This window comes from Petaurus breviceps, unplaced genomic scaffold, assembly GCF_028583685.1.
Source record: "Petaurus breviceps papuanus isolate PSGF00001 unplaced genomic scaffold, PetGlider_PUasm1.0 91133, whole genome shotgun sequence".
NCBI classification, from domain to species: Eukaryota; Metazoa; Chordata; class Mammalia; order Diprotodontia; family Petauridae; genus Petaurus; species Petaurus breviceps.
The window spans coordinates 16,555,395-16,570,394 of NW_027187419.1; the positions used below are offsets into that span (position 1 = coordinate 16,555,395).

At 36.6% G+C, this 15,000-nt stretch overlaps 1 protein-coding gene across 3 annotated transcripts in view; it reads left to right on the forward strand.

The window, feature by feature from the left end:
* LOC138155587 (caspase-12-like) overlaps positions 1–15,000 on the forward strand; it is a 26,272-nt gene that overhangs the window by 6,029 nt on the left and 5,243 nt on the right. For 2 of the 3 annotated variants that reach the window (XM_069080878.1, XM_069080877.1), the window contains exons 4-7: positions 420–514; positions 3,348–3,521; positions 4,017–4,251; positions 4,666–4,821. In XM_069080878.1, coding sequence (XP_068936979.1) covers positions 420–514; positions 3,348–3,521; positions 4,017–4,251; positions 4,666–4,821 — 660 coding nt within the window. The remainder of the gene's footprint in view (positions 1–419; positions 515–3,347; positions 3,522–4,016; positions 4,252–4,665; positions 4,822–15,000) is intronic. The other variant, XM_069080880.1, reaches the window with a different exon arrangement.

Genomic DNA, 15,000 nt, shown 5'->3' on the forward strand with positions numbered 1-15,000 from the left:
AGAGAGAGAGAGAGAGAGAGAGAGAGAGAGAGAGAGAGAGAGAGAGAATGCCTAGGACAGAGTTTGTACACTGACACTTAGAGGGAATGATATGGATGATGGGCCAATAAAGGAGTCTGAAAATGAATAACCGGACATATTAGAACAGAATCAGGAGAGGGTAGTTTCACCAAGTAAAGAATGGGAAGAGACTGGTAAAAAGAGATCATGAGTTTTAAGTATTCAAAGTGTAACATCCAATCTTATTCAAAAGAATTTTTTTTCAAAATAGTTTCCTCTCCTGCTCTGTTTTCTTTTATTCGTGTGGACATGTTTGTCATTTTCAGAGGCATTTTCTCAGAAGGACAGTACGTTCTAATAAAAAGTACAAGGTCAAATGATAACCTGGATTAATAGGATTTGTTTTCTTGCCCTTGTAGAAACTCAGGCTATCCAGGCAGCTGAACCCCTACACAAGTTCAAGTTCGTCTCTACAGATTTCTACCATCAACTGAAGGAAGCAAAAGAAGAAGAGGTACTATTTTGGATGAATGAGTGTAAAAGGAGAATAAATAATCCTCCCCAAGAATAAGGGTTGAAGAAATTGTAGTGGTTGCTTTCTATTGTCTAGAAATGTCTGCAGGGAATACAAATACTATGGAGAGTTTCCTAATCTATTGGTGTCCATGCCCAGGATTTCCAATTTATTTCAGTTCCTACCTCTGATATACATCTGTGTGTTCCCTTTCTGTTTCTCAAGTAAAAATTCTAAGTCTGACCCTTGTTCTCAGTCTAGGGCCCTGCTTCTCTCCTGCCGTTTAAAAGATATAATGTGTCTACTGTGTGACCATCTTCTAAGTACGAACAGAAAATTAATTATATTGTTTGTTTTAAAAAGTTTATCTATTTGGAGAAAATCAGAAAAAAGATTCATCTAGTTGTCCTACAAGGCAGGCTATGGTGATTGCTACATAGAACATACAATAGGAAAACGATTGTGTTTATAGAAGGCAAAGATTCAACTCAGTTCCACACTGTGTAAAGTTCTAGGGATACAAAGATAAAATTCTTACCCTCAAAGAAGTTGTTTTCAACACAGAGTACATAATGTTGAGTATGAATAACTGGGAGAAAATGTAAGAGGGAAACTTGAACTGAACCATGAATGGAGGAGATAAGGACTGTGAGAAGGTTCTTGGAAGTAGCAAATTGAAAAAAAAATGAAAGTGAGGCCATACTAGCTGCCAATAAACTGGCACTATTCTAAAGGGACACAATATGAATGGATTTCATGAACCACTTATTAAATAATAGGCTCATATGAGAATAATAACAACAAAAAGAGAGGCCAAGAGAAGGAGTATTAAAAATAAGATCACTAATAGAAGTAGATGGCATGATGAACCTATATGGTGGAAAGAAGACATCCCTGCTCAATTTTTACATAAGCAGGTTTTTTGTTTATTTGTTTTTGCAAAGGAAAATTATCTTTGGGCTAAAAGAAACATTAAAAAGTCTAGCAGGAAGTTAATAGAAAATATAAATGTGGGAATAATATACAAACATTTATTGTCTTTTATAAATTCATGTTGCCTTGCATAGATGATTTATGTCATGGAGTAAGGAAATATGATGACTGGGTCATTACTGGTGATCTTTGAATGACAGTGGAGAAGAGAAATACGGTAGGAATAGAGAAGTGCATATCATCTATCATTTCTAAAAAAAGCATAAAGGTAGAGTACAAACCATAGGTCAATTGCAGCTAGATTTTAGTTCTTAACATAATTCTAGAATCTATTTTTCAGTAGATGGTGACCACAGGGGAAAAGAAAATAGAAATCACTAAAAGCCAGCATAGTCATAAAAAAAAGCTTATACAAGAACAAACCAGTCTTTTTTTTAATATGGTTTCTAAGTCAGTAGATGAAGAAAATATTGTAGGCCCAAAATGACACAATCATAATCATACAAAGTTATGCATGAAATATATCATAGTATTAAAGAAAAAATGATAGATGGGATAGATGATACACTTAAACTGATTAAGGCATAGGTGCATGAGTGGACTCAAAGAGTGACCATAATGTGTATTCAGAATCTAGACTTCTTCTTACTAGGTAAGATAAGCAATAACTTGTTGATTCTCTAGAACTCAATGAAATACATTTCTTCCTCAGGGTACGTATACTCCTAAGAGATCTGAGTGTTTTTCTAACATTTTTCAGCACAAACCCTATGGGAAGACTTGTATGAACTGATAGATACTATTGTGAGTGGAACGGGAAAAAATATAAAACTATAACTATGATAAAATTTACTCAACTATGAAATAGGAGATGACAGCCCCTACTATACATGGATGTTGTGAGATAAAAGATGACATTTGTTAAGGGTTAAACATTAAAATGTAATGTAATGCTAGCTATTCATGTCAGTGAAATAATTACATAAAGCCAAATATTTGTAATTATAATCAATAATCTTGGCACTGAATAAGATGTAAAGAAATGTATCACATCCCTTTCATTGTAGAGTTGAGTAAGCTAATGATATGACTATTATTACATGTAGTTTCTGGATGGATTGGTTTTTCTTTTCTTTTTTTTTTGGTCTCTCTTATAAGGCAAGGCTCAGTGGGGTTGAGGGAAAGCAGAGGTGTATGTAGAAGCAATGATGATTTAAAGATAAAACATTTAAAATTAAATGAAATATAAGGGGGTTGAACTATGTAAAAATCAAGTTCTCTTTTTAGCTTTAACATCTTTTGAGGAAGGAGTGGATTGATAGAAATTTGACATTTAGGGAAAATGAGGGGAATGGAAAGGGTGAAGTGAAGCCTTCTAAACAGGGGAAATCAGTAGTCTGATATATTAGGAATATTAAATCACATTGGTAGTATTAGATTATACGTAGTAGAGTAATGGGTAGATAGGTTGTGCACTGGATAGAGGGCTGACCCTGGAGTAAGAAAGGAACAAAGATTCATCTTTCTGAGTTCAAATTTGGTCTCAAATACTTACTAGCTGAGCATGTCATTAAAACTTGTTGACATCAGTCTCCACATCCATAAAATAATTTGGAAAAGGAAATAGAAAACCACTCTAGTATCACTGTCAAGAAAACCCCAAATGAAGTAATAAAGAGTTGCACATGACTGAACAACGAAAGTAGAGCAATGGCCATTGAAATTCACCCCCTTCTTGCAGTTTTCCTATGTAATAAATCAGGCAGACATCTTATTGTCATTTCTTAGGATCATTTAGGGAAGCAAAACAGTGTAGTTTGTGGAGGTGAAAATGCAAAAAAGATGTGGTCAGGTCATTCTATAAAAAAACAAATAAATAAATAGATATAATTTTTTACAGATATATGAAGTCATGGAAAAGGGAAACCGTACACGCCTGGCCCTCATCATCTCTAACACTGAATTTGACCACCTAAATGAACGAAATGTGGCTCGATTTGACATCCAGAGAATGATGGAGCTACTTAAGGACCTGGGATATAATCCGGATATCAAAGAAAACTGCACATCATTGGTAAGGTCCTCAAGGCCACAGCATCATTGACCATACCTTTCCTTTTCCCAAAAGTAAATAAGTCACCAGTATGTGCACCTGGGGAAAGCCATCTCATCTCCTTGTATTTTTTCCAACTTATATGAAAGTTAGGTAGTACAGGAGTTAGAGTTTAGTACCTATAGACAGAACCTGAGTTTAAATCCAGCCTTAGACACTTATAGCAGTGCTACATTGGGCAAGTTACTTAACTACTACTTTCCTCAGTTTTCTCCATTGTAAAATGGGGAGGGGAACAATAATTCTACCTACTTTCCAGGATTATTGTGATCAGCAAAGGAGATTATATTTGTAAAGTGTTTAAAGTATTGTTTGGCACATAGGCGCTATGTCAATGCTATGTATTGTTTTTGTTGTTATTTCTTCCATGCAAATTCTTTTGTCAATAATACTCATTCATATCATGTGATTTACTTACACTAGCCCTTCAGTCAATAATTTTTGAGTATCTCTCAGGAAATGAAATCAGTGTTGAAGGAGTTTGCTCGCCGCCCAGAGCACCAGTCCTCAGACAGCACCTTCCTCGTGTTCATGTCTCATGGCACCAATGATGGAATCTTTGGGATAAAGCATAAACAGGAAGACCCAGATGTCCTGGCCAACGATACCATCTTTGAAATTTTCAACAGTAGTAACTGTTACAGACTGAGACATAAACCAAAAGTTATCATTATTCATGGATGCCAAGTAGGTGAGTTTTGGGGTTATTTATTATGCTTAAATACGGCCAGCAATTTATGTGCAACTTTGAAGGTTTGTCTATTCTATCCCAGTGAGAAATAAGCAACTATCTAGCCATAAATATATTTATCATGCCTTAGAAGAATCACTGAGTTACAAAGTTCCCTCACATATTGAGAACTTTTCTAACTTACTGGTAATTTGTGATATGTCCAACAGAGATTCATCCTTGAGTTCGTATTTTTCTTCATTCCAAATCAATATGTTCCTTCACAATGGTAAAAAGAGATGACATTTGTGCCTGTGAATGTGCAAGCATGTGTATGCATATTATCTGTAAAGTATGCTTCCAAGGATAATGCACTACTTTAGTAATTATTGTAATGGTACTATGACCAAGACAATTAACATCATTTTTGCCCAGATGACCCAGGAATGGTTTCACAACAAGGTGCAGTGGCAGCTTCATCAGGCAGTTGTGTCCAATCCTGCAAAGATGAAAAAAATATTTTTTCAACGGATGCTACTAGAATAGTCCATGTGGAGAAGGACTTTGTTTGTTTTCGCTCTACAGCTCCATGTAAGTGGCTTCCCAGAAGGGAACTTACAATTCTTTGGCTAGTATTCATACACTGACCTTAAACACTCTTTCTTTTGCCCAATCAGAAAATTCATGTCTCTATTATAATGGGAGACTAGATTATATGGAGGATTACAATCTAATGCCCTTGGTATTTTAGTGCCCATTTTCTTGCTGCCTTGTTGATAAAAAGGGGACTTCCCAAACCAATAGAACCGTGATGATGGTAAAGATAAGGCTGTTGAATCACATAAAACCATTGAGAAAAAAGAAGAAAAACCACAGACAAAACAATTGAACAGAATAAAGGAATTTCTAACTGGGAAGAAACCTAAGGTGCTGTCTGCTCAATCCATGACTGAAAAAAAGAGGCCCTTCTACAACACCCAGCATTTAAAAAACTCTAATGTAGGGAAACCATTACCTTCTGATAGACCCATCCCACTTTTTGACAGCTCCACACAAGTTTTTTGCTTGTTTGTTTTTCTTATACCCAACTAATTTTTCCTCTTTTTAACTTCCAATCATTACTCCTAGTTCTTTATTAAAGAGCCCATTAAAATAAACCAAATTTTTCTAACATCCTGTAAATAATGAAGACAGTTATCATGCTCCCTACCCACAAGTTCCTACCCTGAGCTTTTGTTATTCAGGTGTAACAGCAATGCAATATTTACAGCACCAGTGGTAACTATGAATATGCCATCATAGTTCTGAATCACAAAACATAACAGACTCCATATAGAAGACAGAAGCAAAACAGTTATTCAGACACCAAAAAGTCAAATGCCAACACCAGAAAACCAAATGCATCATTAACAAAGAAGTTAATACACCATAACACAGCAGAGAGCAACACCCTCCCATAGTCTTCCCACAAACAAATACTCACAAGCCTATCTGTCTCTTTACCAGCATCCTCTCTCCTTCCTCTTTTCTAACTGCTCTGACTCTCAGATTCCTCTGGGCTCTGCTCCACACATTTGGCAAACTACTGCTACCACAGGGTGCATGTGATTACATTCAGCCTATTAGAGGGCTGGGAAGATCTTCAGAGCAGGGAAGATTTTGAATTTCCTTAGGCCTATTAAGGTGCAGGGAAGATCTTCAAATTCCCATTACCATTACATCAAGCTAAACATTTTCAATTCCTTCAAACAAAACTTATGTCATGATTGTGGCCCTTTCTCATCCATGTTATCTTCCTTTGGATATTTTCCATCTTAGCGAATTTCCTTCTTCAAATGCATGTGTGTATTTTAACATTTAAGAGTTAAAAGAACCACATAGCAAACGCAACAACAGCAACAATGACATAACATCAGTAAATGTAGATGTCCTTGGTCAGTTGTTAGTATCTAGCATTAGAAAAAGGGATGGTAATGATCGTGAGCATTTTGGGGATAGTTGTAATGTGTGGAGTGAAAATTCTTACCTAATAAGTTTATGGAGTGGGGAAAAAAAGAACATTCTAATAAGTGTTTTAGTCAAGTTCTTGCTTGATTATTATTTACAGTCTCTCTAAGATATAAGACTACTAGATGGAATTCTTTGCCATAATCTTATTTTAAATAATGTATGTATCAGGTCCTGGGATATTTGGTGGTTACTGGCTATATTGCACCCTAGAGCTACCTCCAAGGAAGTACCAAATGCTCTGAGGTTATCAAGGAGTGGGCACTGTTCTATACCATTAGCTCTTCATGCCTCTAGGGGGTAGTATTAATTTCATGACCTAAAACATACATTCAGGATATCTTTATCCCATCATAATGTTTCTAAAGGCGCCATCTACTGGCAATGCTTGTCACTTCTCTGAATCTGTTCTATCTAAAATCTGTTCTATCAATATTGTATCTCATCATGTAGACGTAACAACTTGAAGCCAGCTCAAAGACAATCAGATGGTATGCAACGGTATATAGTTTTAGAACCAAGAAAAGGATCAAATTAAAATGGATGTTCAAACATTTCATGGAATATATAACTTCAGGTTCACTCGCACCAAGGCAATCTTTTTTTATCCTTTTAAATTTATTTACTGTTGGTTTAAACATTCAGTTCCACAAATTTTTAAGGCCCAAATTTTCTCCCCCTAACTCTCCTTCCATACCCAATATGGCATGTAATGCAATATAGGTTCTACATATACCTTCACATTAAACATATTATCTTTTTTTATATATTTTTAAACATTTGATTTTAAAACTTTGAAGTCCAGATTCTTTCCCTTTCTCCCTCATCACCCACCCTTACTGGGAAGATAAGTAATTCAATATAGGTTGTACATGTGTAGCTATGCAAAACATTTCCATAGTGGTTTTGTGGTGAAAGACTGACTATATTTCCCTCGATCCTATCCCACTCCCCCACTTGTTCTATTCTCAACTTTGAACCTGTCCCTTTTCAAAAGTGGGTGCTTCAACTTCCCTCCCCCAAGCCTGCCCTCCCTTGTATCATCCCCCCTCTCTTCCCCTTCCCCTCTACTGTCCTATAGGGTGAGATACCCTATTTGGTGTGTATTTCATTCCCTTCCCAAGCCAAATTCAATGAGAATAAGGTTGACTCCTTCCCTTTTGCCTTCCTGTTATTCCCCTCCATTGTAACAGTTTTCCCTTGCCTCTTCTATATGAGATAATTTTCCCCATTCTGTCTCTCCCCATCTTCTATCATTATATTACTCTCCCACTTCTTAATTTCACTTTTTAAGTATCATCCCTTCCTATTCAATTGTTCCTATGCCCTCTGTCTATGCATACCTGTACACATATATACACACACTCAAAGATGTATTCATAAACCCATGCACATTCCTATATAGAAATGTATATGGATATATACAAACATACATATATGCATATATGCATAACTATTCCCATACTGAGAAAAGTTTTATAAGTTACAATTATCATTTTTCCATGTAGAAATGTAAATAATTCAAATCTGATAAGTTCCTTATGATTTCTATTCCCTGTTTACTTTCTCATGCTTCTCTTGCTTGTTGTATCTGGTTGTCAAATTTTCTGTTCAACTCTGGTTTTTTCATCATGAATGCTTGACAGGCCTTTATTCCATTGAATGACCATATTTAACCCTGAAACATGATACTCAGTTTTGCTGGGTAGGTGATTCTTGGTTTTAATCCCAGCTCCTTTGACCTCTGGAATATCATATTCCCAGCCCTTTGATCCCTCAGTGTAGAGCTGCCACATCCTGTGTTATCCTGATTGTGTTTCCACAATATTCAAATTGTTTCTTCCTGGCTGCTTGTAACATTTTCTCCTTTATCTGGGAACTCCAGAACCTAGCTATAATATTCCTAGGAGTTTTCTTTCTGGGAACTTTTTCAGGAGGTTATCAGTGGATTCTTTCAACCTCTATTTTTTTCCTCTGCTTCTAAAACATCAGGGCAGTTTTCCTTGAGAATTTCTTGAAGGATGATTTCTAGGTTCTTTGTTTTATCATGGCTTTCAGGTACTCCAATAATTTTTAAATTATCTCTCCTAGATCTATTTTCCAGGTCAGTGGTGTTTCCAGCGAGACATTTCACATTGCCTTCTATTTTTTTTTTATTTGTTTAGATTTGTCTAATAGTATCTTGACTTATCACAAAGTCACTAGCTTCCATTTGCTCCAATCTAATTTTGAAGGAATGATTCTCTTCAGTGAGCTTTTGAGATTCTTTTTCCATCTGGCAAATTAGGCTTTTTCAGGCACTCTTCTCCTCATTGGCTTTTTGAGCCTCTTTTGCCATTTGAGTTAGTCTATTTTTTAAGGTCTTATTTTCTTTAGTCAGGTTGTTGAAACTTATTTCATAATTTTCTTGCATCATTCTCAATTCTCTTCCCAATTTTTCCTCCAATTCTCTTATTTTGTTTTCAAAAATCCTTCTTAATCTCCTCTATGGCTCATAACTAGTTCATATATATATTTTCTTGGAAGCTCTTAGTGCACAAGTTCTGACTGCATTGTCTTCCTCCTGTTCCATGCTTTGAACCTTTTTGTGCCCAAAATTGGAATCTAAAGTTGGATTGCTGTGCTTGCTTTGCTTCCTTGCTTGCTCATGTTGCCAGTTAATTACTTGACTTTTGAGCTTTATGCCACAGTAGAACCCTGCTACCAGGAAGGGGAGCTTTGTTCCATTCACTGGGGTTTTCTCAGCTGGTGGAGCTATTAGTTGGCTGCCCTCTTGCAAACTGGTCATGCACCCCAGGACCCCCACCCGAGACAGCAATCCAGTTCCAAGAAGGTTAAAGCAAGAGTTATTACCCCTCATACTGGTTGCTTGGTACCCTTACATTCTGCATGCCAGGAGCTCTGAATCAGCCATGTGGTGGTAGTGCCTGCATGGCCACCATGCCTCAGCTGTTTCTCCCTCCAGGGGGCAAAGGTTGGACCAAACTCCCAGATTCCCTCACAGACTCCTAATTTCCAAAGTCCACACTGCACTAACCACTCACTTTGTCCTTAGCAAGAGAGTTCAGGAAATTGCCACAGCTGCTGGTGATCTTAAGATCCTCCAGCCTGGGGCTCATTGTGGCCACACAGAGGCTAAAACCTCAGGTTCATGCGGGGCTGGGTTTGGCTCCTGGAGCACTGCACTAATGCCTTCCTGCCAGCCTGCCAGGCTGCCTTCAGTGGGAAGTTAGCTACTCTCTGTCATTTTGTGGGTTTTGTATCCCCAAAGTTTTTTTAGAGTCATTTTTAGATGAATTGGAGTGGGTGGAAGCAGGAGCCACAAGGAAATCTGTTTCTTCTCTGCCATCTTGACTCCGTCCCCCTAAACATATTTTCACAATAGTCAAATTGTAAAGAAGAATTTTTACCAATGGAATGAACCATGAGAAAGAAGAAACAAGAGAGAGAGACAGACAGACAGACAGACAGACAGAGACAGAGAGAGACACAGAGAGAGAGAGAGAGAGAGACAGAGAGAGAGAGACAGAGAGAGAGACAGAGACAGAGAGAGAGACAGAGAGAGAGACAGAGACAGAGACAGAGACAGAGAGAGAGACAGAGAGAGAGAGAGACTGAGACAGAGAGAGAGAGAGAGAGAGAGAGAGAGAGAGAGAGAGAGAGACAGAGAGACAGAGAGACAGAGAGACAGAGAGAGACAGAGAGAGACAGAGAGACAGAGAGAGAGAGACAGAGAATGATTAGTTTACTTTAATCTGCATTCAGACCCCAAAATTCTTTTGCTGGATGTGCTGGATGTGGACAGCCTTTTCCAACATGAGTCTTTAGGAAGTGTCTTAGAACCTTGCATTGCAGAAAGAGCCATGTCTATCAGTTACTCCTCACAGATTCAATGTGTCTGTAACTGTGTACAACGTTTTCTGATTCTGCTCCCCTCACTCAGCATCAGTTCATATAAGTCTTTTTGGGTTATTATGAAGTCCTTCTGCTCCTCCTTTCTTATAGCACAATAGTACTCCATTCCATTCAAATACCACAACCTGTTTAGTCATTTGAAAAATAATGGGCATTACATTGATTTCCAATTCTTTGCCACAACAAAAAGAGATGTTTAAATATTACTGTACATACAGGTCTTTTTCCCATTTTGTGATCTCTTTGGGATAAAGCCCTAGAAGTGGCATTGCTGGGTCAAAGGGTATGCACATTTTTATAGCCCTTTGGGCATAATTTGAAATAGTTATTCAGAATGGTTGGATTAGTTTACAATTTGAACAACAATGCATTAGTATTCCAATTTTCCCACATCTTCACCAGCATTTATAATTTTCCTGTTTTGTGATGTTAGCCATTCTGATAGGTGAAATGTTTTGATCTCATTCAGAGTATTTTTCATAAGATTAAAAATATCTTTAATTTCTTCCTCTGAAAACTGCTTGTTCATATCCTTTGACTACTTATCCATAGAAGAATACTTGCATTCTTATAAATTTGACTCTGTATCTTTTAGAAATGAATCCTTTATCAGAGTCACTGGTTGTAAAAATTCTTTCCCAGTTTTCTACTTCCCTCCTAATCTTGGTTGCATTGCTTTGTTTGTACAAAAGCATTTCAGTTTAATGGAATCAAAATTGTCCATTTTGTTATTTGGTAACAAATTCTTCCTTCCTTCATAAATCTGACAGGTAAACTATTCTTTGCTCTCCCAGATTGCTTATACTATCAGCCTTTATACCTAGATCGCGTATCCATTTAGAATTTATTTTGGTATATCGTGTAAGATATTTGTTTATGCCCAGTTTCTGCCATACTTTTTTCTAGTTTTCACAGCACGTTTTGTCAAATAGTGAGTTCTTATCCCAGAAGCTGGAGTCTTTTTTGGGGGGTGGAGGTGGGGGGGACATTGTTTTTCATAAAACCAGTTGTTAGTTTATTTACTAGTTCAATATTTTTCTTTATTTCTGTTTTATTTTGGGGGTGGGTGTCTTTTTTTTTTGGAGGGGAAGGTGGGGTAATTGGGATTAAGCGATTTACCCAAAGTCACACAACTAGTAAGTGTTAAGTATCTGAGGCTAAATTTGAACTCAGGTTCTCTTGACTCCAGGGCTGGTGCTCTATTCACTGCACCACCAGCTGTCCCTAATTTCAATTTTATTTATCTCTCCTATGGTTTTCAGTATTTCTAACTTGGTATTTAATTGGATATTTTCAATTTGTACCTTTTCTAGATTTTGTTCATTTGCATACCCAATTCATTGATCTCCTTTTTCTTTATTTTATTCATGTAAGCATTCAGACATATAAGACTTCCCCTAAGAACCACTTTCTCTGTATCCCATGAGTTTTGGTATAATGTCTCATTATTCTCATTCTCTTGAATGAACTTATTAATTGTTTCTATGATTTGATGTTGGACCCACTCATTCTTTAGGATTAGATTAGTTTTCAATGAATTTTTCATCTTTCTTTCCATGGCCCTTTATTACATATAATTTTTATTGCATCATGACCTGAAAAGGATTCATTTAATGTTTATGCCTTTCTGCACTGGATTGTGAGGTTTTTATGTCCTAGTTCATGGTTATTTTTTTGTGTATGTGCCATGTACCACTGAGAAGAAGGTATATTCCTTTTTACCCCCGTTCAATTTTCTTCAGAGTTCTATCATACCTACTATTTCTGTTTCTATAATTCTGTTCACCTCCTTAACTTCTTTCTTGTTTATTTAGATCTATCTATCATATTCAGAGAGGGGGAATGTTGAGTTCCCACAGTAACATAATTTTGCTGTCTATTTATTCCTGTAACTCCCTTAATTTTTCCTCTAAGAATTTGTCTTCTTTATCACTTGGTGTATATATATTTAGTAATGATATTACTTCGTTGTCTGTGGTGCCTTTTAGTAGAATATACTTTCTTTCCTTATCTCTTTTAATGAGATATATTTTTGTTTTTGTTTTGTCTGAGATTAAGATTGCTACCCCTGCTTTTTTTTCCCCCTTTAGCTGAAGCATAATATGTTCTACTCCAGGCTTTTACCTTTACCCTGTGTGTATCCCTCTCTTTCAAAAGTGTTTCTTCTAAAAAATATATTGTATGATTATGATTTTTTATCCATTCTGCTATCTGCTCCTGTTTTATGGGAAGCTTCAAACCATTAATATTCACATTTATGATTGCTATCTGTGTCTTTCCATCCTATTCCCTCCCCCTTTCCCCTCCTTAAGTTTTCCTTTTGACCACCACCTCCTTCAATATCCCCTCTCTATCAGCCCTGCTCCCTTTTCTTACCCTTTTCCCTTACTACTTCCTCCCTCCTTTCTAACTAAGCCCCTTTTCTTTCCACTTTCCCGTCCTACTGCCTTTAGGACATGTTAGATTTCTATACTTAAAAGAGTATGTTATTCCCTTCTTGAACCAAATTGGATGAGCTTAAATCTCAAACAATGCTCTTCTCCCTCTCTTCTTTCCCTCTATTATAGGAAGGTTTTATGCCTCTTCATGTGATATAATTTATGATTTCCTGTCTCCATCTTTCCTCTTCTACCATTACAATTCTTTTGCATCCCTTAATTAGGTTTTTATCAACACATCAGATAATTTATACCCACACCCTCTATGTATATGCCTTTTAAAAATCAGAATAAATATACCATTCTCAAGATTAACAAATACCATCCTCCCACATAGGCATATAGACAATTAGACCTTATTAAATAATATTTTTTCCTCTTTTTTATTGCTTAACTTTTAATGCCTCTTTTTAAAAAAAAGGGGGGGGGAAATGATTAGTCTCCTCATTTTATTTACCTATTTATTTATTTGTTTATTTATTCATTTATTGCCTTTTGGAGGGTAATTGGGGTTAAGTGACTTGCCCAAGGTCACATGGCTAGTTTTTTTAGTTAAGTGTCTGAGGGTGGATTTGAACTCAGGTCCTCCTGACTCTAGGACCAGTGCTCTATTCACTGTGCCACCTAGCTTCCCCTAATGCCTCTCTTGAGTCTTGTATTTTAAGGTCAAATTTTCCATTGAGCTCTGGCCTTTTCATCAGGAAGGTCTGTATGCCCCTTATTTCATTGAATGTCCATCTCCTTGTCTGAAATGTTATGCTCAGGATTAGTTGAATAGCAAGGATTGATATCTAAAAATAAAATTAGGGGGTGAGAGAGGAATATAATGAGAGAAGATAGGGAGAGATAGAATAAGGTAAATTATCTCATGTAAAAGAAGCAAGAGGAAACTTCCAATGAAGGGGAAGAACAGGAAGGCAAAAAGGAATGGGTCAACCTTACTCTCATTGAATTTGGCTTAAGGAGGGAAAACATACATGCTCAAATGGGTGTCTTACCCTACAAGAAAGTAGGGGTGAAGAGGATAAGAGTGGAGATGATAAAAGGGAGGGCAGAATGGAAGGGAGTTAGAAGCACACACTTTTGAAAAGGGACATGGTCAATGTAGAAAATAGAATGTGTGGGGGTGGGATAGGATGGAGGGAATTATAGTTAGTTTTTCACAAGATATCTACTATGAAAATGTTTTGTGTAACTATACTTGTACAACCTATATTGAACCACTTATCTTTCCAGTGGGGGGGGGGGGGTCAGTGATGAGGGAAGAAGCGAAAGAATCTGGAAATCAAAGTTGTAAAAACAAATGTAAAAATAATATTTGTTTTTTACATGCACCTGGGAAATAAGATATACAGGCTCTGGGTATAAAAATCCATCTTGCCCTACTAGAAAGTCAGAGGGGTGATGGAGGAGGATGTAAGAGAGAACAGTTTTGGGTAAGGGGTATTCAGTAGGATCACACTATTTGGGGAAGGGGTAGGGAAAGACAGGGTGAAAATTTGTAATTCAAAATCTTTTGGAAATGGATGTTGAAAACTAAAAATAAACAAAGTGTTAAAAAAAGAAAGTAGACTTGAGCTCATGCTAAAGCTTGTTTTATCAGAGATATTCTGAGCTTTGATCTTGGGTAGAGGGAGGATTTCCTTTAGTGGATCATGAATCTGAGACTCATAATAGTTATAAGTATCTATATCTTTCATATAATCAGAGACTAAAAACATATGCCATTGAGTCCATGGACAAACATGGTCCTCCCAGAAAAATCACCAGGTGTGGAGTAGGGCCCATGTCATCATTCCTGAAAGCATTGTATGTCCAAATAAAAAAAATGTTACATATTAACTGAGGATTCTGTTCAAGCCTCACTTCAGTATCCTGGGCAAGTTTCTCAGTTCAGCAATGTGTGGTGTAATCACTTGGGCTATGAATAATTTTGAGAATTAAATTTGATTTATGCCAAGTTTAACACTTTCTTCAATAGAATATTTTCAAAATGTCTGAGTAGACATTGTTAGGGAAGTCACAAACATAAGAATACTTCTTTCACATTACCTTAGCAAATAAAAATATTCTATGATTCCTTGTTGGCTGAACCAAAGTCTGCTGCCACTAAAATGCCCTAATACATTACTAATGTATTCTATTTCCTTAAAACAAAAAGTTTAATCAAGTAGGCTTTAAAGTCTTTCTGGTACTTGTACTCTCTTTGCAGGACTTTCCTTTGATCATATAAAGGACAAACTTCATTTTTATAGACATTTACTACTATTCAGAATCATTAAAGTCTGCTTGTTACTAGCTTAAGTACACTCTATTGATCTGTGTGTCTGAAGGTTTTAGGTAATGCTTCCATAACCCTAAAATGAAATACTTTGGGTAGCACCAATTGCTCTTTTGTATTATATATGAG